Source organism: Salmo salar, chromosome ssa15 (genome assembly GCF_905237065.1).
Source record: "Salmo salar chromosome ssa15, Ssal_v3.1, whole genome shotgun sequence".
Classification (NCBI taxonomy): Eukaryota; Metazoa; Chordata; class Actinopteri; order Salmoniformes; family Salmonidae; genus Salmo; species Salmo salar.
Genome location: NC_059456.1, coordinates 33,162,997 through 33,186,428, shown reverse-complemented (window position 1 = coordinate 33,186,428; position 23,432 = coordinate 33,162,997). Strand labels below are relative to the sequence as shown.

The 23,432-nt window shown below is 42.5% G+C and overlaps 1 protein-coding gene across 1 annotated transcript; it reads right to left on the bottom strand.

Annotated features, from left to right (window-relative positions):
• Positions 1-677: 677 nt before the first annotated feature.
• LOC106571280 (zinc finger protein 292) lies at positions 678-21,495 on the bottom strand. Its single transcript, XM_014144173.2, has 8 exons — positions 21,291-21,495; positions 8,881-9,035; positions 8,426-8,504; positions 8,072-8,207; positions 7,693-7,895; positions 7,245-7,381; positions 6,885-7,026; positions 678-6,704 (listed from the first exon to the last, which is right to left on the bottom strand). Exons 1-8 carry the CDS (start codon positions 21,450-21,452, stop codon positions 906-908), a joined length of 6,813 nt encoding a protein of 2,270 aa, XP_013999648.2. The 5' UTR covers positions 21,453-21,495; the 3' UTR covers positions 678-905.
• Positions 21,496-23,432: the final 1,937 nt, after the last annotated feature.

Genomic DNA, 23,432 nt, shown 5'->3' with positions numbered 1-23,432 from the left:
TGTCACACAGTTCGCCCTTCCCCTTTCTCCGTAACACAGGTTTTGAATACTCGTCAAACTCACTTCCTTCTAGGCCCGTGTCTGCTGTGTCCTCGCTGTCGGATATCTCTGAGGAGGTCTCAGACTTAGAGTCATCGCTCCTGGCAGCGCGGAGGTTTCTACGTCTTGGGTATTTCTTGCAGAATATGAAATGGCTTCTCTGCTCTTCTAAGTATCGCTCGGACAGTCCGTGCCCCATGTAGTGCTTCATGATACTCCGTTCAGACTTCATCACTGAATCACAGCCCTTTATCATGCAGGGGTATTGCAACTTGCATTTCTTAATGCACATTGCAGATGCTTCATCCTTAGTTTTCAAGGAGGGTTTTCCATATTTCGTCCAACTATTTTTTTCTGTCTTGTCAGTTTTCTTTTTGTCACCTCCCTTCTGTGTAATCTTTTTGTTGCCCTCTATGTTTTCTTTCCCATCGCTTGATTTAGTTATTTGGTAATGTGAATTGTTGGAGTCAGGTTTCTGACAATCTTCAGTTTTCTGTTGGAGTTTGTAAAGGTCATGATGCTTTTTCATGGTATGCCTCAGCAGGTTTGACTTTGTAGCGTAAGCACGGTCACAGCCTTCGACATCACATTGGAACATACCATCCACAGGTTCCATTTTGGCAAGTTTTGCCTTGTCATGTTCTTTTTCAATATGTCCGATGTACTTCCAGAAAGCAATGAAGGATGCTGTGCACCCTTGCTGATCACATCGGAATCTGCCTAGGTTGATGTTTGACATTAGAGATCCTGCTTTATCCAGGCTGAACTTGTGAAGCTGGAGGTAATGCTGCAACATGTTCGGAACGTCTTGAAATACTCTCGAGCAGTCGCTCACTTGACACCTGAGTTCTGTTACCTGGGTTACTTCAACCTCTGGTTCCTCCTCCATAACCCCGCTCATGCTTGATGCCTTTTTTCTCATCCTGTTCCTCATTTTGATCATTTTCATTGTTCATTTCACATGTAGATAGAGCAGACTGATGGACAGCCCTGTAATGGAGGATTAAATTATGCTGAATTGTAAAGGCTGCTACACATCCCTGATGAACACAGCGATATGGCCTGTATGGACTGAAAGAATCATTTGCCCCAGACTTCTTCTCTTTCGTCTTCTTGGGAATTTCGACTTTAGGCTTTGGTCCTCTCTGCAGCTTGATTTTGGATGTCTTTTCTAGCAAGGGAGCACAAACCTGAAGGGGATCTGATGGAGGTGTCATTGAGCCAGCTCTTTCAGCCAGGTAGCCTCCAGATTGTTGACTGTAATGAGTAGGCATAGGCCTAGATGGAGCTGGTATGTGTTGTCCGTTTGACCATTGATCTGCATCAGGAGGGGTCATTAAAGGCTGTTGGGATATTGTTGAGTAGTGTGCATTAATTTGATATTCAGACATTAGCATTAATGGTGTCTGATCATGCATGGGCATCCTTTGTATTGGCTGGATTCCCATGGAGAGGCTATTATCATGATATCTCGCGTCAGCTATGCCTTGAGAAGTCTGCTGTTTGAAAGGATGTGGGTGGTAGTCTTGTTTTATCCTTTCTCCTGAAGCAAACACGTTTTTTACTGTCACATCTTGATTTAGGCTCACATCCGGGAGTGAATGTTGACGTCTAATATTCTCCATTATTGAGTGGGGCGCTGTGGCAATCTGACCAGACAAAGGAGGCTCTGAATGCACACATGGTTTGTCTTCATTATTAGCAAATCCAACCGTGTTCCTTGACTTGCGCTTCATGATTAGTTCTGCAATCTCCTGCTGTGTCAATCTGTGAGCTGTTTGACAGTGTGCCTTAAGGTTTGAATTTCGGGTAAAAGTCTTATCACACATTTGACAAGAGAATGGGGCAAATTTCCCATGGTTTTTCTTAATCGAATTGATCATCTCATTGGTGTAATTGTGAGTCTTGATGAGGTGTTTTAAAATGGCATCTTTTGTCATGGCCCTGTATGTGCAGTTGTCACTCTCACAGGCAAACAGCTTTCTACAGCCATCAGGAATCTGTGTATCCTTCGCAGTTGAGACATTAGGCTGGAATGATTCAGTATCATTGCAAATATCAGTGCAGCTAGGTTTTGTGGAGGAATATGTTGGAGTAGAATCACACACCTGTTGTTTGTCTAAGTCTAGCCTCTCTAATGCAGTCTGAATGTCCATTATCCAATGCTGTTGGTTTGCAGGTGTTAGATTAGGACCAAGATCAACGTCATTTGCAACAATGCAGGTAGGTGCAGGTATCTCGTGGTCTTGAGAGGAAGCCTCTCTGAAATTAGTAAAGCTCTTTATGGGTGCTGCTCCATTCATTTGAGCAGATGATACAGAGGGGATTCCGTGATCAATCATCTTGGAAGGCTGAGGACTTTGACGTACTCCAAAATGTTGTACATCATTGGTTGTTGGATTGGATGACACCAGATTCAAACTGGCATGTGTGTCAGTGCTGCTTGTCCGAGATAAACCGCTTCTTCTTTGGAAGTCTCCAGCTAAAATCTGTTCACGCAATCTTTTCTTGACATTATGTTCCGCACTCTTCCTCCGTGTCTCCACCGGTTTGCTACTTGTTGCTGCTGGACTATGTTGAGGCTGAGGGTCTGGTGAAGTGATCTGCAACATGGGGTTTGTCATAAGGTTTTCCGCCAAACTAGCCATTGCAGCCAGAAGTCCATCATTAGACAGACCTCCCGAATTGGCGGCAGAATCAGAATTCCCCTTCACTTCTTTCATCTTCATCAGTGTTTCTGCTCTGAGTAAATTATCAATATGGTCTGTGGGAAGTCTGTGAAGTGAGACGGTGGGGTTGTTTTCTGCAAGCACCTGAGTGAGAAGTGGCTCATAGAATGCACTACTGCCAAACCCAGGGTCACATGACTGCTGAAGATAACCATCTGTATATGATTCCTTTTCTGTCTTCACTTGGACATTTCCTGTGTGCTGTATGACTGTGCTTTCTGGCAAGCGTCCAGCAGGTCCGTAAGGACCATAAGGATTTTGGAACGTTGGCTGGGGAATCGCTGAGGGCTCAAACATATTGGGAATATTTGGAGTAACCATAATTTGTTTAAGAATCTCATCAGGTTGTTCGCCATCATTTGCATACGGTGCAGCAGGGTTATATTGTGAAGATGGTGGGGGCTGAGTATTGAGAAGTTGCTCTGAATTGAGAAGATCAAGAAATGATGAAGGCAAGTCTGCTGTCAGGAGCTCAGTGTCATAGGCTTTGCAGTGTAAACGTTTGGACAAATGGCCTCCAAGTGATTTGGGATTTGTAAATTCTCTACCACACCTAGAGCAAATGAACTTTCCATCTTTAACAATGGCAGGCCACTTAGTTCTTTTGTTGCGCTTAACTTTTTTGCCCATCTGATTAGTTTCAGCAGTGTTTTTGGTGCCGCCTTGAGATTCACTGTTGTTTCTCGCTAGCAATTGGTTTCCTGCAAGGACATGTGATTCCATGTTGGTTTTCTGCATTCTTCGACTCCTTTCAGGGGGATTGAAATTAGAACGCAAATTACTTTGAGTCTGCGGTGTGTAGGGAAGTGCAGCATTTCCCAGCTGATTTGAGAGACTTGAGTCTTTCAGAATGTCCACATAAGAGGGGAAAACAGGCTGAAGAACATTATCCATAGTTGTTGGTAACAGTGAATCTGCTGGTCTTTCCACATTAGATCGCATCATATGACCGGATGGAATAACATGAACATCCATTCCTCCACCATCCATTTGTGGCATCCCTTGCAGGTTTGAGGAGGGATATACTTGTGAGTGATAATTCTGGATTTGGTTGTTTCCTGGTGTTTGTTGCCATGGCATACTAGGTGGTCCATAATGATTGGGGTTGTTTCCTAGCTGGGAGAGTACAATGGGATCTAAGATATTGTCCATTTGGTTGGGGAAAGCCTGGCTTTGGACAGCAGCTGAATGGGAAGCGTAAGAGTGGTTTGAGTTTGGGTACAGGGGCGGGGTTGGCTGAATGACATTGTGGCTGTGAACTGGGACACCATTAGCCTGTTGATGTTGTATTGGAGCAACAGAGTTATGGTTCCCGATCAGAGGCACACTCGACGGGGCAGCTTTCCTTGCTTTTTCATGTTCCCTTGTTTTTCTCTTAACAAGTTTCCATTCTGTATAAAACTCTGGGTGAGCTGCTTTCATATGCTTGGTAACACTTCTGTAGGAGCTGTAGTTGCGATCACATGTCTCCAAAGCACAGTGGTGTCTCTCTCTCTCTCCTTGGGGTGGGACAGGAGTAGCTGGTAATGGGTGGTGCTGTGGGGCAGGAGTAGCTGGTAATGGGTGGTGCTGTGGGGCAGGAGTAGCTGGTAATGGGTGTTGCTGTGGGGCAGGAGTAGCTGGTAATGGGTGTTGCTGTGGGGCAGGAGTAGCTGGTAATGGGTGGTGCTGTGGGGCAGGAGTAGCTGGTAATGGGTGGTGCTGTGGGGCAGGAGTAGCTGGTAATGGGTGGTGCTGTGGGGCAGGAGTAGCTGGTAATGGGTGGTGCTGTGGGGCAGGAGTAGCTGGTAATGGGTGGTGCTGTGGGGCAGGAGTGCCTGCTAACGGGAACTGTGTATTCTCTGTTCTGCAACCAGTGGCTGGCAAACGAGTTACTAGTGGAAGAAGTGTGTGAGAGACTGATGGGAGAATTTGAGGCATTGGAGTTGACATGTAATGGGAGGTCTGGCTTGATGCTGACATGTTAACAGACATGTGTGGATGTTGTTGTTCTTGCACTGGTACTCGGTAGTCAGAATTGTAGTTCCCGGATTCATAATTTCCACCTTTGCGATAACTCTGGACCTGACCTTGAAACACACTTGGTTGTTGGGCATGATGCAAACCCCCAGGATATTGGTATGAAGCTAATGGAGGATTATGTGGTTTGGGTCTCATATAGTCATATGCAGCAGTCTCTGAGGGGTCTTGGGGTCTATGTCTCAGCTGATTTGGGTCATGCGTTTGTGCATTTGTGGTAGACCGAATAACAGATCTTTCTGAATATGGGTACAGTTCTTTTACTGGTGGCTCACTTTGAATCATGTATCGTCGATCATTCTCAACAGGACCTTGAGAAGCATTCAGCAGGTTGTCAATCGAGTGCTTCACCTCAACAGATGCTGATGGATGAGAAGCCACATCAACATCCTCTGAGAAGGAAGCCTGATCAGAAAGCATCCTCTGGTCCAGAAAATGAGAAAGGTCAGTGTCTGTAGCTGGGTCTTCCTCCTCTTTTGTGACATGTTCCTCCTGGTGCAGATCCAACTGTGACTGAGAATGGAACACTTTTCCACAGTTAGGGACTTTGCAGGTGAACGTTTTGTAATGCTGTGACTCATGGTCGTAAAGCTTATAGGCTTCATTGAAAATCTTCCCACATCTAGGAAACATGCATCTGGCTTTAAATACGACATGTTCTTTTCTGTGTACAAGCAGCTCTGTGTTGGAGAGAAAGCTGCTCTTGCAGTTCAACTGTATGCAAATGTAAGGTCTGACACCACAGTGCACTTGCAAATGATCATTAAGGTGGGTGACATTAACAAATTGGCGACGACAATACTGACAAATCACCTTTTTGTTCTGCATTTCAAGGAAGCGCTTTGCTTCATCGTTATCTCTATGTGCTTTCACATGAACAAGAAGATTTCGGAAATACTTGAATCCCTTTTTGCAGTTTGCAACAGGGCATGTGTTTTCCTCAGTGCCGCTTTCGGTCTTAAGTCCAGAGACTTTGGTCTGAATTGATTCTGTCTGAAGCGACTCCCCATTGTGTTCTTGGGAATCGCTTATTGCATCTTTTTTCCAAAGTAGATTTTCAGTCTTAGCTTTCAAAGCCGCAATAACAGGAGCAGCCGTTTTGGGATTAGCTAATTTTTTATTTGTTTTAATTGCAGCTAGTCTTTCCTTGCATGATAGCTTTACGTGTGATGCCACGTGTGGTTCCAATATGTCTTTTGAGGTGAAGGTCTCCGCGCATATCGGGCAGCTATAAAGTCCATCTTTGTAGTGAGTCTGTGCATGACGTACAATCCTGTGCCCCAGAAACTCCTTGTCACACAGAACACAGTACTGCATGTATGCCTGCCAGTTTCGAAACCTGGCCGAGATGAACCCTTTCTCTCTCAGTTTCTTTGTCTCTCGGATTTTCTGTCTTTTATCGGTTATTTCATTCAGTTCATGTGTGGTGTCCACGAAGTAGTCTGTGACGTCTCTGAACACTTCCTCACCCTGGGCTGTGTCCTCCTCCTCCTCAGGGGCCTCTGGGATCTCATTGTCATTCAGCAAGTCAATGGAGGACACAATGGAGGCCTCCTCACCCATAAGGGTCAGGCAGTGACGCTTCAGTGTCTTCCAGTCCCAGAACTCAGGGTCAAAAGGCCACTGGGTCTTGAACACCAGCAGGAGCTCACAGCGGAGCGAGTTGGGCACAGGAAGATTCTCCTCCTCCAGCTTCTGGTCTGGCTCGTTGTACAGAGTCTCCACAGCGTAGTAGGAGTCCACTGTGGGTTCCAGGAGGAACTCTGTCAGCTGGCAGGCCCGCTTTACCTCCAGATCAGTGGGCAGCAAACAGGAGATGGTTTTGCAAATGGTGGCCTTGGTGTTTCCGTCACTTGATTCCAACTGTAAAGCCCGTATGCACATGTCAACACACACTGGCAGTCCAACCTTATCCACCTGTAAAAGAAAAACAGGGTTTTAGAGGGAAAAACACAACATTTTAGTTGACTATCAATGAAACAAGAGAGCACATGGAACAAAAGGGGTGGAGTGCTGACTATACAATGCAAAGATAAAGGTGCCATGTTTAGTCTACATACACCCAGAAATAATGAATGTATCAGGGCAGAAGCTTACCTCTGATTGAATGACTTTGATGAAGAAGAGGATGTGGAAGACTGTTGTGGACAGCAAAGACATCTGACGACATCTGTCCAGGAACGTCTCTTCAGATGACTCCATCCGCTTCAGCAGTTTGCTCCAAAACAGTGTCAGCTCCCTGGAGAGAAAATAAATAAACCAAATAGCTTAATAATAGTCATAATATATAATACCTGCATTATCTGAAGAACTAAACAAGAGATTGCACAATGCGTTTTATTTTGTTACGACTACTGTAAGTTGAAACGGGTAATAACACAATAGAAATACATTTTATATGTCAAACAGATAGGAGGGGTGGGCTTTAATGCAAGAAATGTAGCGCCGTGATCTTACCAGGCACAATAAGTGTCTCCTTGGAGAAGCTGACGTGTTAGAAAGGCTGAGCATAAGCTGAAGGCTCCCCTCTCATCCCCTTCCGACTCCAGGTTACAGATCATTTCTAGTGCATCGCGGCAATCAACCTCGGAGAGCTGCCGATAAAAAGGAAGAGCGGCATTGCATTCAAATGATATTTCAATGTGGTATGCAACAGGTCTACCTCAAGCCGCAATTACACCTTTTCCATTGAATGGCCTGCCCTTTTGTTGATGAAAGTCTCAATTTCATACACTAGAAAACCATAGCGAGGACAGAGACATTCTGATTGGTGCAATGAATCCACAGAGGCCTGACAGTTAAATAATTAAAGTATATATGGGCCCTGTTCAAAAGTAGCGGTCTATATAGGGAATAGGCTGCCATTTGGGACTCAACCTGTTTCTAGCAGACTGTCCCAACCTACCTCCTCCATTAGTGGTTCCTGTGCTGAGGCAGAGCACAGGCAGACCAGGTACATCTGCTTAAAGTGCCCTTTTCCTTCAAACTCGGGACACTCTGCACAAGCCCTTGCCAGCAGTGCAGCCCTCTCCATGTGGTTCTCCTTGATAAGGTGCTTTACTCTCATCTCCAGCAGAATGGGCCCCTCAAGTTGAAGGAACTTGTGAACTAAAGAGGAGGATGTTGAGATTCATACAGAGACAATACAAATAGAGTACTGATATAAAATGCTGGTTCAAATGTACAAGACTTGAATAACAGCTAGTATCAAAAGTTGCTCCTGGATCCAGACGCACTGTTGTGCACAGGGTTTTCTTCCTTTATTGTAGTAAAAGAACACTCACCCTCCTCTGTTTGTGGAGACTCATTAGAGAGGAGACTATGCAGGGTGCTGTTGGTCCACACACCAGTCTCCTGGGCCACAGCAGACAGGAGGGCCAGCTGTGTGATGCCATTCTCCTGCAGCTGGGAGTGTGCTGACTGCAACACACACCATTCACTCAGTGGCAGTATTCTCAAAGCCGTAGGTACTTTTAGAAGCAATTACGCATTAAAAGAAAATGGTGCATCCTTGCAACATATATAATATTATGTAGTACATTTCAGAAACAGACAAAATGGTATCTTAAAAGACTAGATCTCATTGTATATATAAAGGAAACATTTCATCCTCTGTGTGACATGACTAAGCATTTCACCTGAACAGATGACTTGAACTCTTCCCACAAGGAATCTGGGAAGTGTTCTGGCAGGGAGAGCAGCAGCTCTACACAGCTCCTGCACAACCAACAGGAAATCAAATGAGCTCCCCAAACATGATGACTAAAGCCTTTGTATTTTGTGCAGTGATTTAAACATGATCATCTGAAGAATAAAGGCAAGTGTGATTGGTAATGATGAATAATGTTAAAGCACTAAAACAAATTGCTGGAAGTGGTGTTAGGTAACTTCATCCAATGTTTTATTCTACATGTAGTGTGTATCATACAACTCTACATCTGAGATAATGTATAGTACAGTAATTCATCTGATGTGCATTTCAAATTATCTTCTAAAAATCTCATGGGTACTAATCTGGAGAACAACAACTCATGGGCACATGGAGAACAACAAGCAGTTTAAACCCCTCCACCAATTAGACAGGCGTACTCACAGTGAGAGACGTTCAAGAACGAGGGGGACGTTTTCACACTGAGAGGAGAGGCAGGACGAGGCCTGGGCATAGCTCAGCAGGGCCACTGTATACACCTCCACCAGGGGCAGGGGCTCCTCCTCCATCCTCCATCGACCAGCATACTCCACCAGAGTCTAGAGAGAGAGAGAGGGGGGGGGGGGTTACACTCACTTTTCTCTTATGCACTAATGAAGTCATCCACAGATAGCTACAAAGGCAGATGTTTGGCATCTTTAGATGCAATATAGTGCCTACCACTACTACTGCTGAAATTAATTTGCAACGGGGGGGGTGAAATGTATATAATTAGCCTAAATGTTTGTATGTGAAATGACAAGCAGTTGTAATGCATCCTGTTTAGACCAGTAGAATAAAAACAAAGAAAGCTACCAACCACTTCATTCATGTTGGATGTGGTTTAACAAAACTTCAGGCTACATTTCTCCAACGTCCTACAGAATAGATGTGTAGCCCCTTTCCATCAAAGCAGAGGGGGCTGGGCAGATGCCCACACACAGAGAGCAGTGAGACTCTGGAGAGCGCAGACAGACAGATGGGCCTGGAGGAGAAGCCCTGTTCTGAGCAGCATCAAAAGACAAGTAGTTCTGACAGCTTCTCTCGGTCAGGCAACTCCTTAGAGAGAATTAGGTTATAAAAAGGTTCATGAGAACTGTGCAATGACGAATAAATCTGATTTACGTGAGAAACCATACAACTTTATTCTGCTCTGGATGGAGAGAGAACATTTCATGGCCTATGCTACATGTGTGTTATTAGCTACCTCAGTATTGTTGAATTATTCACAATCTCAGTGTACCTTGGCATAGAAACAACAGTCTACGTTACTGTTAACGTCACTGCATGGATGGTTGGCTGCACTTTGTCTCAGACGGCTCAGTAACAAAAGCCTACTAGAGGAAAAAGCCTTTGCAGGTTGGTGAGATTATGGAGACTTCTCTCCAGTAACAGCTTCCTCTTTTGCTCTTCAGGAAATAAATGCTAGCTGGAGACCGGGCTGAGGCTATATCTAGATCTCTTTCAAATTTATGGGTGATTCACGATATATGGAGATTTTAACGGAAAAGGTGAACACTGCATTTCAAACAGTCAGGAATAATGTAAAGAATTAAGGGCGTGTAAAATTATTAATAGGCCAAATATACAATGCTTCAGAAAGTATTCACACACCTTGACATTGTTACAGCCTGAATTTCAAATTGATTAAATTGAGATTGTGTCAATGGCCTACACAAAATACCCCATAATGTGAAAGTGGAATTATGTTTAGATATTTTTTACAAATTCATTAAAAGTGAAAAGCTGAAATGTCTTGAGTAAGTATTCAACCCCTTTGTTATGGCAAGCCTAAATAAGTTCAGGAGTAAAAATGTGCTTAAGTCACATAAGTTGCATGGACTCACTCTGTGTGCAATAATAGTGTTTAACATTTTTAATGACTACCTCATCTCTTTACCCCACACATTCAATTATCGGCAAGGTCCCTCAGTCGAGCAGTGAATTTCAAAACAGACTCAACCAAAGACAAGGGAGGTTTTCCAATGACTCGCAATTGGTTGACGGGTATTTTTATTTATTTTTTAAAGCAGACATTGAATATCCCTTTGAGCATGGTGAAGTTATTAATTACACTTTGGATGGTGCATTAAAACGGCTAAAGAGTTTAATGACTGTGATAGGAGAAAACTGAGGATGGATCAACATTGTAGTTACTCCACAAACCTATATCACCGGGGCCAAGCTTCCTGCCATCCAGGACCTCTATACCAGGTGGTGTCAGATGAAGGCCCTAACAATTGTCAAAAACTCCAGCCACTTTAGTCATAGACTGTTCTCTCTGCTACCACACAGCAAGCGGTACCGGAGCACCAAGTCTAGATCCAAGAGGCTTCTAAACAGCTTCTATCCGCAAGCCATATTACTCCTGAACAGCTAATCAAATGGCTATCTACACTATTTGCATTGCCCCTCCCACCCCCACGCTGCTGCTACTCTTATCTAATTATAGATAGATTTATTAAAGTAACTACATGTACATAATTACCTTAATACCGGTGTCCCCCGAACATTGACACATTGACTCTGTGGCCCATTACACATTGACACATTGACCCTGTATATAGCCCCGCTATTGTAATTTACTGCTGCTCTTTAATTATTTGTTATTCTTATCTTACTTTTTTGAAGGGATTTTCTTAAAACTGCATTGTTGGTTAAGGGCTTGTAAGTAAGCATTTCACTGTAAGGTCTACACCTCTTGTATTCGGCACATGTGACAAATACAATTTGATTTGATTTAATTGACAGAGTGAAAAGAAGGAAGCCTGTACAGAATACAAATATTCCAAAACATGCTTCCTGTTTGGAATAAGCCACTAAAGTAAAACTGCAACAAAAACTAAAAAAATGGCAATGAAACTTCATTTATGTCCTGAATACAAAGCGTTATGTTTGGCGCAAATCCAATCACTAAGTACCACTTCATATTTTTAAGCATGGTGGGGGCTGCTTCATGTTATATTTATGCTAATCATCGGCAAGGACTAGGGAGTTTTCTTTTTATTAATAAAAATAAACGGAATAGAGCTCAGCACAGGCAAAATCCTAGAGTAAAACCTGGTTCAGTCTGCTTTCCGACAGGGAGACAAATTCACCTTTCAGCAGGTCAATAACATAAAACACACGGTCATATATACACTGGAGTTGTTTACCAAGACAACATTGAATGTTCCTGAGTGACCTGGTTACAGTTTTGACTTAAATCTGCTTGAAAATCTATGGCAAAACTTGAAAATCGCTTCCTAGCAATGATCAATAACCAACTTGACAGAGCTTGAAGGTTTTTTTTAAATAATGTGCAAATATTGTACAATCCAGGTGTGCACAGCTCTTAGAGACTTACCCAGAAAGACTCAGTTGTAATCACTGCCAAAAGTGATGCGAACATGCATTGACTCAGAGGTGTGAACACTTATGTAAATAAGATATATTTCTGCATTTAATTTGTCAATAAATGTGCAACCTTTTCTAAAAACTTTGTGTGTCACTATGGGGTAGTGTGTGTATATGGTTGAAAACACATATTTATTACATTTTAAATTCAGGCTGTAATGTAACAAAATGCGGAATAAGTCAAGGGGTAAGAAGAAAGTATTCAGACCCCTTGACTTTTTCCACATTTTGTTACGTTACAGCCTTATTCTAACATGTCCTTAAATCTACACACAATACCTCAATGACAAGCAAAAAAAGGTTGACATTTTTGCAAATGTATCCATCTATATATAAAAAATGCAATTTACATAAGTGTTCAGACCCTTTTCTCAATACTTTGTTGAAGTAGCTTTGGCAGCGAATACAGCCGCAAGTCTTCTCGGGTATGACTTTACGAGCTTGGCACACCTGTATTTGGGGAGTTTCATTCTTCTCTGCAGATTCTCTCAAGCTCTGTCAGGTTGGATGGGGAGCGTCGCTGCACAGCTATTTTCAGGTCTCTCCAGAGATGTTCGATCAGGTTCAAGTCCGGGCTCTGGCTGGGCCACTCAAGGACTTGTTGTCGTCCTATTGGAAGGTGAACCATCAATTGAATTTACCTCTGTCGGACTCCAATCAAGTTGTAGAAATCTCTCAAGGATGATCAATGGAAACGGGATGCACCTGAGCTCAATTTCGAGTCTCGTAGAAAAGGGTCTGAATACTTATGTACTTTTTTACATTTATTTGTAATACATTTGTCATTATGGGGTAGTGTGTGTAGATTGATGAGGGTAAAGTTTCTCAGAGGTTTGAAGACTTTCCGAATGCACTGTAGCCTTCCACAACCATAAGACCCACTAATAATTGTATTATGATCAAAATAGTTTAACCTGCCAAAGGCAGTAAGGATTGTGCCTTACTGCCTTTCGACAGTAGAAGAACAATTGTTGGTTTCAATGGCATATCAGGAAATCTTAAAGAATTCGCAATTTTCCTATGGTCAGATTTTGGCCGTAGGCTATTAAAAGCAAGGTAAGATATGCGAATGTAAAACTTCCAGGTTTCAAATAATAATATGGCTGGCTAGACATCGCATATGTAATTATTTAGGTTATGCAAATGTATAATATTGGAAAATCATTCCAATGTTGGGCAAATAGGCCTATTAGAATGCACGTCTGTAGGCTATGGCTAGCTACTATGGTAATCTAGAGAATATGGTTGAATCTCCCTGGCCTGAACCGATTGTACACTGAGATACAAATCTAAGGTTACTTACTACCCAAGCCGGCTGGTCGTTTGTGCTATCGGTTGGGTTTCCAGAGACGCAACCCAGTCGTTAAGTCTTTTTGTTCTGTATCTATGGACGCGACCCTGGAATAGAAAATGTGCTTTCATCAGGACACTGTTGTTCAGAGGAGCTAGCCAACACAGCTAACACTTCAAACTGAAGCTAGAAAGACTGGAAACAAGCTGCATCTCATTTCGTTTTACCAGTTTTCTACTGACATTTCTTTGTACAGTATATATCCATTAAAATGATGCCAGTTGATTCATGATTTTGAGCTGCTGATGAAAGCTGTCTGCCTCGTCTTGACAAGCAGGAGATTATTTCAATATTGAAATTCATTGTGGCAAATGTCAGAGAAAGAGACTGCAAGGTTTATACAAATCTCTGCTGTTGAAAACCAAATGCTAGTTCAAAAGAAAATGGGAGAATGTCTCGATTTATATAGTGGAGATCAAGTTTATAAATTGCCTTGCTGGGATGGTGAGACAGTGGACTGAGATGGAACAGTAAATAGGCATTTCAACATCATAGCTTAAGCCGGTGGCAACTTGTGGAATAGACACCGGCTGGAATGCCTTTTTAACCAATCAGCCTCCAGGATTAGACCCACCCGTTGTATAAGGCTTGTTACTACAGGGTGAATGTGTTACCTTGTCGGGCAATGATGAATGCCCCAAAATGTCAAGCCCCAACTTGAGCATCATCTTGACGTCTCTCTGAGATCATAGATCCCCAGGACCAAGAATCCAACAGTTCCTGGAAGATGATGGACCAGAGAAGACGGCCTTCAGAAATGTGCCACTGCAGAAAAGAAAATTATGACGCTGCCTTCTGGGAAGTGAGAGAAGCTTGTGGATGACTGTCATTTTGTGTCTAAGCCTTTTGGAAACCTGGAAATGGGAATCTTGAAAGCAGTCTCCACACTCTTTGACCACTCCAGCTGGCCAGATTACCTCAATGTACTCGCTACTTTTGGCCTGGAGGAGCTGAAGTTGTTCAGACCACTTTAGCCACATCCTGGAGGAATGTCAGGACTTCAAGTCTTCCACACATGCAACGCGTGAGCGGCTGGAACTCAAGGTAGATGTCCGCCAGGTCAGACACCTTCAGCCACAGGTGCTGTGGCAGCGCCTGCTGCAAGCTACTGTTGGGAGGCCAGACCAGTTCTCCCACATCAGGGTAACGGTAAAGATAATGCTGGTCTTACCCATGAGCTCATACAGCTGTGAGCGAGGGATCTCAGCCATGAAGTGCATCAAGTCAGACTGGAGGTCCAGCCTGTCTACCAGCATGATGAACAGTCTGCTGCTGATCTCTGTCCATGGCCCGGATACTGAGCACTACATGGCAGAGAGGGCCGGTAGCAAGTGGTGAAACTCAAAAAGGTCAAGACTAATAAATTGCCAATTTTATCAAATCTGGCAACCTCTTTATTTTGACCATTCGGCTCTCTGAATTTGTACATTTGAATGCACTCTCACTTGTGATCTTTTAATCTACCCTTGGGTGGCATGTGCTTGCCCCATCACCCGTGCTTTCCCCTGTCTGCTCTTATGTTTATATAAGAATTGCATACCGGTCTTTTCTACAAAGTACCTATACACCATTCTTGTGTGTGTTCAGAAAAAATAAGGTCAAGATGACCATTCAGTGACTGAAGTGGGAGGGTGAAGCAAAGTAAGTGAAGGCTGGAGAAGACACACGTATTTTATATTGTTGTGTTATGTTGTTTAATCTCTAACTTAAGTTGATTCAGTAACCAGTTCTCAATAACATTGTTCCGTCTTAGATATATTGTATACATGTAGTTAACATGTTCAATTAATACATAATGTAATGTTTGTCTGTCTTCATTAAGATGCAAAAAGGTTATCTTAAATCAAGTTTATGTAATATAGATGTGTATTTCTGAGACTGATACAGACAATTACTTTAAAAACACTGCAAATTACCTAGACCCATGTTGGCATATGAAAACACAAAAAAACAAGTATTTCATTTTGGGAGGGTTCAAGTTGACTGGCCCTGCCTGTAGTGGGATAACCCCTGCCTGGCACCTATACATCTCAATAGAACAAGGGAGGGTTCCAAATTACCTGAAACTTGCTAGGGTTACCCCACTACACAAGGTAGTAAGGTAGAAACCAAGGTAACTACAGGTCTCTATTCTGGGAGTCCTGGAGAAGATGATCTATGAGTAAATTGACATGTACATATCCAAGAATGCACTGATGTATGATTTACAGTCCGGTTTTACAAAGTCACATTAAACTAATTAATGTTTACTGTATTTAACCGACCGTATCAGGAAAGAGATTGATGGAACACTGTGGGATGGTTTTACTGGACCTTCAGAAAGCCTTTGATACAGTAGCCCACCAGATAATACTCCACAAGGGCCCTAGTTGGGTTGTAAAATTCCTGGAACTTTCGATACATTTTCCTGAAATCTCTTTTGAATGTTTCCCCAGAATCAGGAGGGAATAAAGCAGGTAATCCAGAATGCTCCAAACAGGATTTCGGGAAAACCAGGTAATTTAGGTAAAGCTCCTGGAATTCTGTAACTCTAGGCCCTAGGTTTTAGCAGCATGGTATCAGATGGATGCGATCAATGGCACCTTATCAGATTCAAGATTAATCAGCTGTGGAGTGCCAGAAGGAAGTGTTTTAGGGACACTACTCTTCCTGTTTATATAGGGCATTCGGACAGGATTCAGACCCCTTCCCTTTTTCATTCTGTTACATTTCAGCCTTACACACACACACACAAATACCCCATAATAACAAAGCAAAAACATGTACTTTAGTATTGACCCTTTGCTATGAGACTCGAAATTGAGCTCAGGTGCATCCTGTTTCCATTGATCATGCTTCAGATGTTTCTACAACTTGGAGTCCACCTGTGGTAAATTCAATTGATTGAACATGAAAAGCACACACCTATGAAAGATGGAAGGTGTTTGTGTTCTCGGAAGTACGGCAACTAATCAGTCTTCTCTGTTCCAAAAATACTGAATCTTAGGAGTCGATTCCTAGTGGGAGATGGTTTTTTTTCCTTCTAGATGTCTTGGTAAGTCACAGTACTTAATGAACTTTAAACTACTTTATTTTTTATGAGAGAGTGGTCTGCCCGCAGGCAGCTTCAGAAGGAGCATTCCTTTATAGACAAATAAAATGCTGTTCAGTGGCGTGTCGAAAGAGTCAGAAGGAACATGCCGTATCCAAGGTGCTTTCACGGGTATATGACTGCGGTATCATTTCATCTCTGAACAGAAGTCAGTTAAGAACAAATTCTTATTTTCAATGACTGCCGAGGAACAGTGGGTTAACTGCCTTGTTCAGGGGCAGAACGACAGATTTGAACTTGCAACTTTTCAGTTACTAGCCCAACGCTCTAACCACTAGGCTACGCTGCCGCCCCAGCGTAGCCTAGCTAACAAGCTAGTGTGTGCATCAGAATAAAAACACGTTTTACCTTTTTGTAGTTAATAAATCCAATGCATGACTCTACAGTGCAAACTTTTTATTTGCATATACAACTAAATATTTTGCTGTGAGACTGGAATTGTCTATTTAGGCGCACAAGTGCGTCTAGAAAAATGAAGGATTCTAGCTTTATTACCTGAAATACTTTTTCATAGTCCTTGTAAAAAAAGGTCAGCGTAGAGCCCTGCAATGTGAAACGTGATAAGGATACTATAGTTAACTAGCATTGTAAAAGTTCATCTATTCTTCTCTAATAAAAAAAGAAATCTCACCCCCTAATTTCTGAATAACACTAACGTCAGTAGGCAACAGTAGACTATGCTTCGGAGGGGGAGGTAGCCTGCGCACGCGCACACACACACAGGCAAAGATTTTCAGCTGGCAGGCTGACACTGAAAAAAGTTGTGACATAGTGAGGGCTTTATAGGCACTTAGTTTTTTTTGTGGGACTAGGAGAGGAAAAATAAAAATATGCCCGTAATGTAAAATAACAGTATTAACCAGGTTCCTATACTGTTAATGGTTATGTTCCTGAAACAGTATAGATTACTTTCGCTCCCAGTTCTGATTCTGTTCCTCGAAAAAAAAAAATTCTGGTTCCGTTTTCTGAACCGATTCCAACCCCTGGCGGTAGACATAACTTCATTGACCTGCCCTATAATTCATACATACGCAACAGGACCATTGTTCTTCAATGTGAATAGACTGAGAATTTTATGATTTCATCTTATCGTTTTAATGGAAAACTAATCCCCCCCCCAAAAGTGCTTAAACATTAAGCAAAATTGCCCAATTGTCACATCTAACATATCCTATATTGTTTACTTAATCTACTTACATTAAATATTAATGTATTCCGTGTTGCACGGGTGAAACAGATATGACATTCAAATCAAAATCAATGACCTTTCCTGCTGCTGGATCAGCCGACCTGTGCCCGGCAGTAATAAGAGATTTTATTGGAAGTGCATGAGGTGAATTTGGCGAATGCACACTTGGTCAAAAACAATACTTAAGATTCTATCCAGACAAGGCATTTTTTCAGTTGCATATAACCTTTTACTTTTTTTTGGAAGTACATTCCGGATGTAACGGCAGTAATGACGATAGTTACTCAGCGAAACCCCATTCTTTAATAAGTACCGTACGCATTTTGAAATTATTAAAGCTTAAAAAGCTGGTGAATGGCTTCTTCCTGGACATAAAGGAGAGACGCCATATTCAATGTCTCTTGTAAATCCAGATTCTGGTTCAGTCCTCATTCTGTCAGCTTAGAGTAGCCTTATTACTTGATAACAAAAACAAGGTTCCACATCGCAGATCAGATTCATAGATAAGTTGTAAACAACACACATACACCAACCCGCACATGCTTATAAAATGTTATATTTTCAGTGTGTCAGCACAGGGGTATATTCCATCAACATCCATCAAACCCTCAGAGCGAGAGACATAGCACAGCTGTCAGACACGGAAGGAATCCCAAATGGCACCCTATTACCTATATAGCACACTACTTTTGACATGGGCCTTGGTCAGAAGCAGTGCAATATAAAGGGAATAGGGTGCCATTTGGGGCGCACCCACAGCTGAGGTCAGAGGTCATGTGTATTTGATTTCATTGTAAGCTGCAACTGGCCAACATAATCCAAACAAGTTATAATTTATCACAACTTTCTTTAGACTGGAATCTAAAGAAAAAGTGGCCTTAGAATTGCAAATAAATTAAACCATCAAGTGTTTTTCTTAGCTAGGCTAAATAACCCATCTAGAGTATATAATGTAATACAGTCTAATAATGTACTGTGATTGTTGCATAAATACAATGCCAATGCCTCAACAAGAGACTTTCCTCATGAGAGGCGCTAACTACATACATAGAATCCCATTCACCCCTCCATTTTGATCTGGTCCTAATTAGAGAGGAGGCAGGAGGGGGACCTGGGCTGCCTGGTAGACATCTGGTAGAAAGCACACTGCCAGTCCAGCCAGACTAACACCAACAGTAGAGTAGGATCATCAATATTCATCACCATCCATGCTGTGACCAGGGGCAGTGGCTTGTCTCACATGTCTTCAATCTCCAGACAACACATGGCATCCTAAGACCGAGCCGGGGTCGGGTGGGAGGAGGCGATTTACAACACTCGGCCGCGCGGCTGGTAGTCTAATAACACCACCATACACTCACTCTGCTAGATGAGCAGTGGAGGCTGGGGAGCCATGCATATCTAGGAACCCAGCTGGGCACCTGGGGATAGTGCTCTTTCAAGCATCATGCAGCTGAGTGTAAAGGGCAGAAAACAAGCAGTTCTTCCACACAGAGAGGTGGAAAAGGAAAATGCAAAACAATGTATGCTGTTTTAAAAAGAACGCTGGATTGTCATGAATAGCCAACAGATACTTTTTTTAAAAGATGTTATTTTGTAAACACATTGTGCTGAATTCAAATGTACATGCTGGAAGATGAATGACAATTTAAGTGTGAAGATGAAGAACCATGCCTACTGCAGTGGCGCTCATCCTTTCTCTCTGTGTCCTTCCATCCTCCCACACAGCGCAAGGACAGTCGTTGCCTCTAGCCACAGATATTCACACATGCTTGATATTCTACTGCAACAATGGCTGCCACATCGAAGTCCAAAAACTCTGTATGCAACAAGATTCAACAGAATGATTAACAGCATGCTAATGAGGCCTGCTACTGTTCGTTTAGACCTCTGTTCATGTGTTACAATGCAAATCATTATTGTTACAGCAATTCAAGTTGGTTTAGCCAAGGCTGGCTCCAGGCATAAGCAGTCACTTAGGGCCCCAGGCTGACACGTTTTTGGGGGTGGGAACTCAGTCTGGGTCTCAACTTACTGTTGAGAGTTATAATGGCAGAACACACAAGGTGCAAGTTAGACATTTGGTTGTGCATGAGCAATTCTTGTCTTATGTCAGTCACTCAATTAGCCATGTCAGCTAACAATTTTTTGATTGGCAAGTCTGTCTAGCCAGCTATCTAAAGTTGTAGTAATCATGGCCCGAATACCCAGGGGCCCTGTACTACAGGGGGCCCCAATTGATTTTGTTAGTCACTCTCACTCAGATATCATTAACATAAGGCAACATAAACATATGGCATAAGTCATGGCAAAATGTGTAGATTTGCAGGGAATTAGCTGTAAAACAGATGTTTTGCCCCATGGAAAAATTAGATTTTCATTTAATGTGTTGTAAAATTGCCAAATTCTCTCCACCCCTTGGCAAAATGTGTATTACCGCAGAAAACCTGCTTTAAAATGGCAACATTTTCTTTCTCCACACCCCATAACCAATGTGTAGAATTGCAGGAAATGTAAACGTATGTTTCTCTCTGCCGTCAAGAGGGGGGCCATGTTTTGTCCTCGAGGACTCTGGAGGACTTATAAAGTAATTTTTACTATCGCTGCCTCAGTCATGAATGGTACAAGCCCTTGACTATGAGCAAAACATTTATTTTACATGAAAACCATGTACATGAAAACCAGGTGTATGGTGAAGTAACAGTTCATTGTTCTTCATCTGACACTACCCAGTCGACTGAAAACTTGGCCAGATAAAATATGGGTCAGTAAACCAATAGCTACGTGAAAGGCACAAGAAGGTAAAAGTGGAGCAGCCTCAGTAGTGCACCAAACTGATGGGAAATTATGGGAAAATGTGTTCAGCGATTTCAAAAAAAGTTCACACTGACAGAATAGCCTAACTCAGATGTTTCAAACCTTTCCTCTGGAACCCCCAACAGTCCATGTAGTTTACCTAGCCTATACCACAGCTATGACACACCTGATTCAAACTTGTCAACTAATTTTAAACCCTTTGAATAGGTTTATCTGATGGCTACAAAACAATTATGAAATGTCTGGGGGTCCACGAGAAGAGGTTTGAAAACTATTGTCCTAGTTAAATCAATTTGTTTTATAACCCACACTTAGGAACAATGGCTAAATCGGTACAGTTTCAGTTTGACAATCCGAGACCATGCATGGACACAAACACCCCACATTTATTTGAGACCTGTCAGCAAAAGATGCGGTGTAGTGTGTGCGAGGCCTGTCCCATTGCAGTGAAGGCAGAACAAAGCCATTTGTTCGCTAGTTAGCTACTAGCTAGCTACTTCATTCTCGTTAGCATAGTAAATTAGTTGCTAGCCAACTACAAAGCTGAGACAGTCATGGTTAGTTTAACGTTAACTTTATCAACGGCCGTAAAGTCAGCGTCTCTGCGTAAACTAGACATGACAAAGCAACGCTGATGATGGACCTCCTCATTTCGCCTATGATAATTCAGTAAGCTAGCTATGTCAGCACACAGTATCAAAAGGGTAGCTAAGCTACAGACAGTGTCAACATCAAATCAGTTAGCTATCTAACGTTAACGCAACGTGCGAAAGTCAGTCACATAACACAATAGCACCAGCTAGTTACAACAAGTATACGTATGCTTATTTTACATAAATAATGAAACAATTTCCACATTGACAATGGCAATATTATCCAGGATTGTAAACTACCTTTAGCTAGCTATGCTAATGCAAGGCTCGAGGGTTATTTTGGAATCGCCAGCGCGCACAGCGAAAGAACGAACTAACCTGGCAAAAGTGTTGACAATACTGAGTAGACGACTGAGCCGGAGAGTCCGTACTGTTCTTCAGTGCAATTGCTAATTTTAGCAATTTCTCTCGGAGTGCCACAATCGTTGCACTGGTATCGGTCTGTGCGCTGAGGTTTTGTTCGGCCTCTTCGTCCGCCATCTTCACACCCAACTCGGTCGCGTACCACTGCCGCGTACGCAGACAGCATGTGACCAGAATAATTAACGCACGCAGAATCAAATGCCACTGTAGTCCACCGAGGGGCGTAGCAGTTTTGAACTCTGTGGTATATAGCAGGCTGCACGTATGTTTTTCTGTTGCGTGCAGGCGCCTAACTATTATAAATCAACTAAACTCGAAGACATCAAGAGGCCAATAAATAATGACCATTAGGTTATCAGTTCAAAACATCATTTTAGTGATTGTATTCATCATATTTTCTCTGTATACATCAATGATGTCGCTCTTGCTGCTGGTGAATCTCTGATCCACCTCTACGCAGACGACACCATTCTGTATACTTCTGGCCCTTCTTTGGACACTGTGTTAACAACCCTCCAGACGAGCTTCAATGCCATACAACTCTCCTTCCGTGGTCTCCAACTGCTCCTAAATACAAGTAAAACTAAATGCATGCTCTTCAATCGATCGCTGCCTGCACCTGCCCGCCTGTCCAGCATCACTTCTCTGGACGGTTCTGACTTAGAATTTGTGGACAACTACAAATACCTAGGTGTCTGGTTAGACTGTAAACTCTCCTTCCAGACTCACATCAATCATCTCCAATCCAAAGTTAAATCTAGAATTGCCTTCCTATTTCGCAACAAAGCAGCCTTCACCCATGCTGCCAAACATACCCTCGTAAAACTGACCATCCTACCAATCCTCGACTTCGGCGATGTCATTTACAAAATAGCCTCCAATACCCTACTCAACAAGCTGGATGCAGTCTATCACAGTGCCATCCGTTTTGTCACCAAAGCCCCATATACTACCCACCACTGCGACCTGTACGCTCTCGTTGGCTGGCCTTCGCTTCATAATCGTCGCCAAACACATTGGCTCCAGGTCATCTACAAGACCCTGCTAGGTAAAGTCCCCCCTTATCTCCGCTCACTGGTCACCATAGCAGCACCCACCTGTAGCACGCGCTCCAGCAGGTATATCTCTCTGGTCACCCCTAAAGCCAACTCCTCCTTTGGTCGTCTCTCCTTCCAGTTCTCTGCTGCCAATGACTGGAACGAACTACAAAAATCTCTGAAACTGGAAACACTTATCTCCCTCACTAGCTTTAAGAACCAGCTATCAGAGCAGCTCCCAGATCACTGCACCTGTACATAGCCCATCTATAATTTAGCCCAAACTACTACCTCTTCCCCTACTGTATTTATTTATTTTGAACTTTCTTCAAATAACAAATCTACCATTCCAGTGTTTTACTTGCTATACTTTATTTACTCTGCCACCATGGCCTTTTTTGCCTTTACCTCCCTTATCTCACATCATTTGCTCACATTGTATATAGTATTTTTTTCTACTGTATCATTGATTGTATGTTGTTTTACTCCATGTGTAACTCTGTGTTTTTGTATGTTGTCGAACTGCTTTGCTTTATCTTGGCCAGGTCGCAATTGTAAATGAGAACTTGTTCTCAACTTGCCTACCTGGTTAAATAAAGGTGAAATAAATAAATAAATAAATAAATCACAATCAGGTAAGGTAATCATCTATCAGTCTACCAGGCCCTATAAAAAAATTTATGGGTGCAGAAGTCAGTTTCTCATCCAGGTCTTTGGTCACTCACATACCGTCTATTTCAGCCTAGTATGGAGGGATAAATACCTACAGTGAAATCAGTGAGGGGGAGGACGCCTCATAATAATGTCTGTAACGGAGCAAATGGAATGTGATTTAGAATTCTATTTTGCAGGTGTGCCTGGTGTAGTAAAACCAATTGAGACAAAAACATTGAATATTTACTTAAACCCCACATTGGTAAAAATGTAATTAATTCACAAAGCCATAAAAAAATGTATGTCTTTGTGTATGCATGTGCATTTATAAGCCATGATTATTCATGGTCAAAGTTTGTGTTTACGCAAAGAGCAAGAAGCATTACTTAAAAAAAAAAAAACGTTT

What these genes read in the sequence shown, in the direction of transcription:
- LOC106571280 (XM_014144173.2), bottom strand. Translation starts at nt 21,452, where the DNA reads ATGGCGGACGAAGAGGCCGAACAAAACCTCAGCGCACAGACCGATACC. An exon ending in AGTTCAAGTCATCTGTTCAG is followed by an intron (nt 8,208 to 8,425) that starts GTGAAATGCTTA and finishes TGTGTGTTGCAG; the next exon opens with TCAGCACACTCCCAGCTGCA. An exon ending in GGAGACACTTATTGTGCCTG is followed by an intron (nt 7,027 to 7,244) that starts GTAAGATCACGG and finishes TTTTCTCTCCAG; the next exon opens with GGAGCTGACACTGTTTTGGA.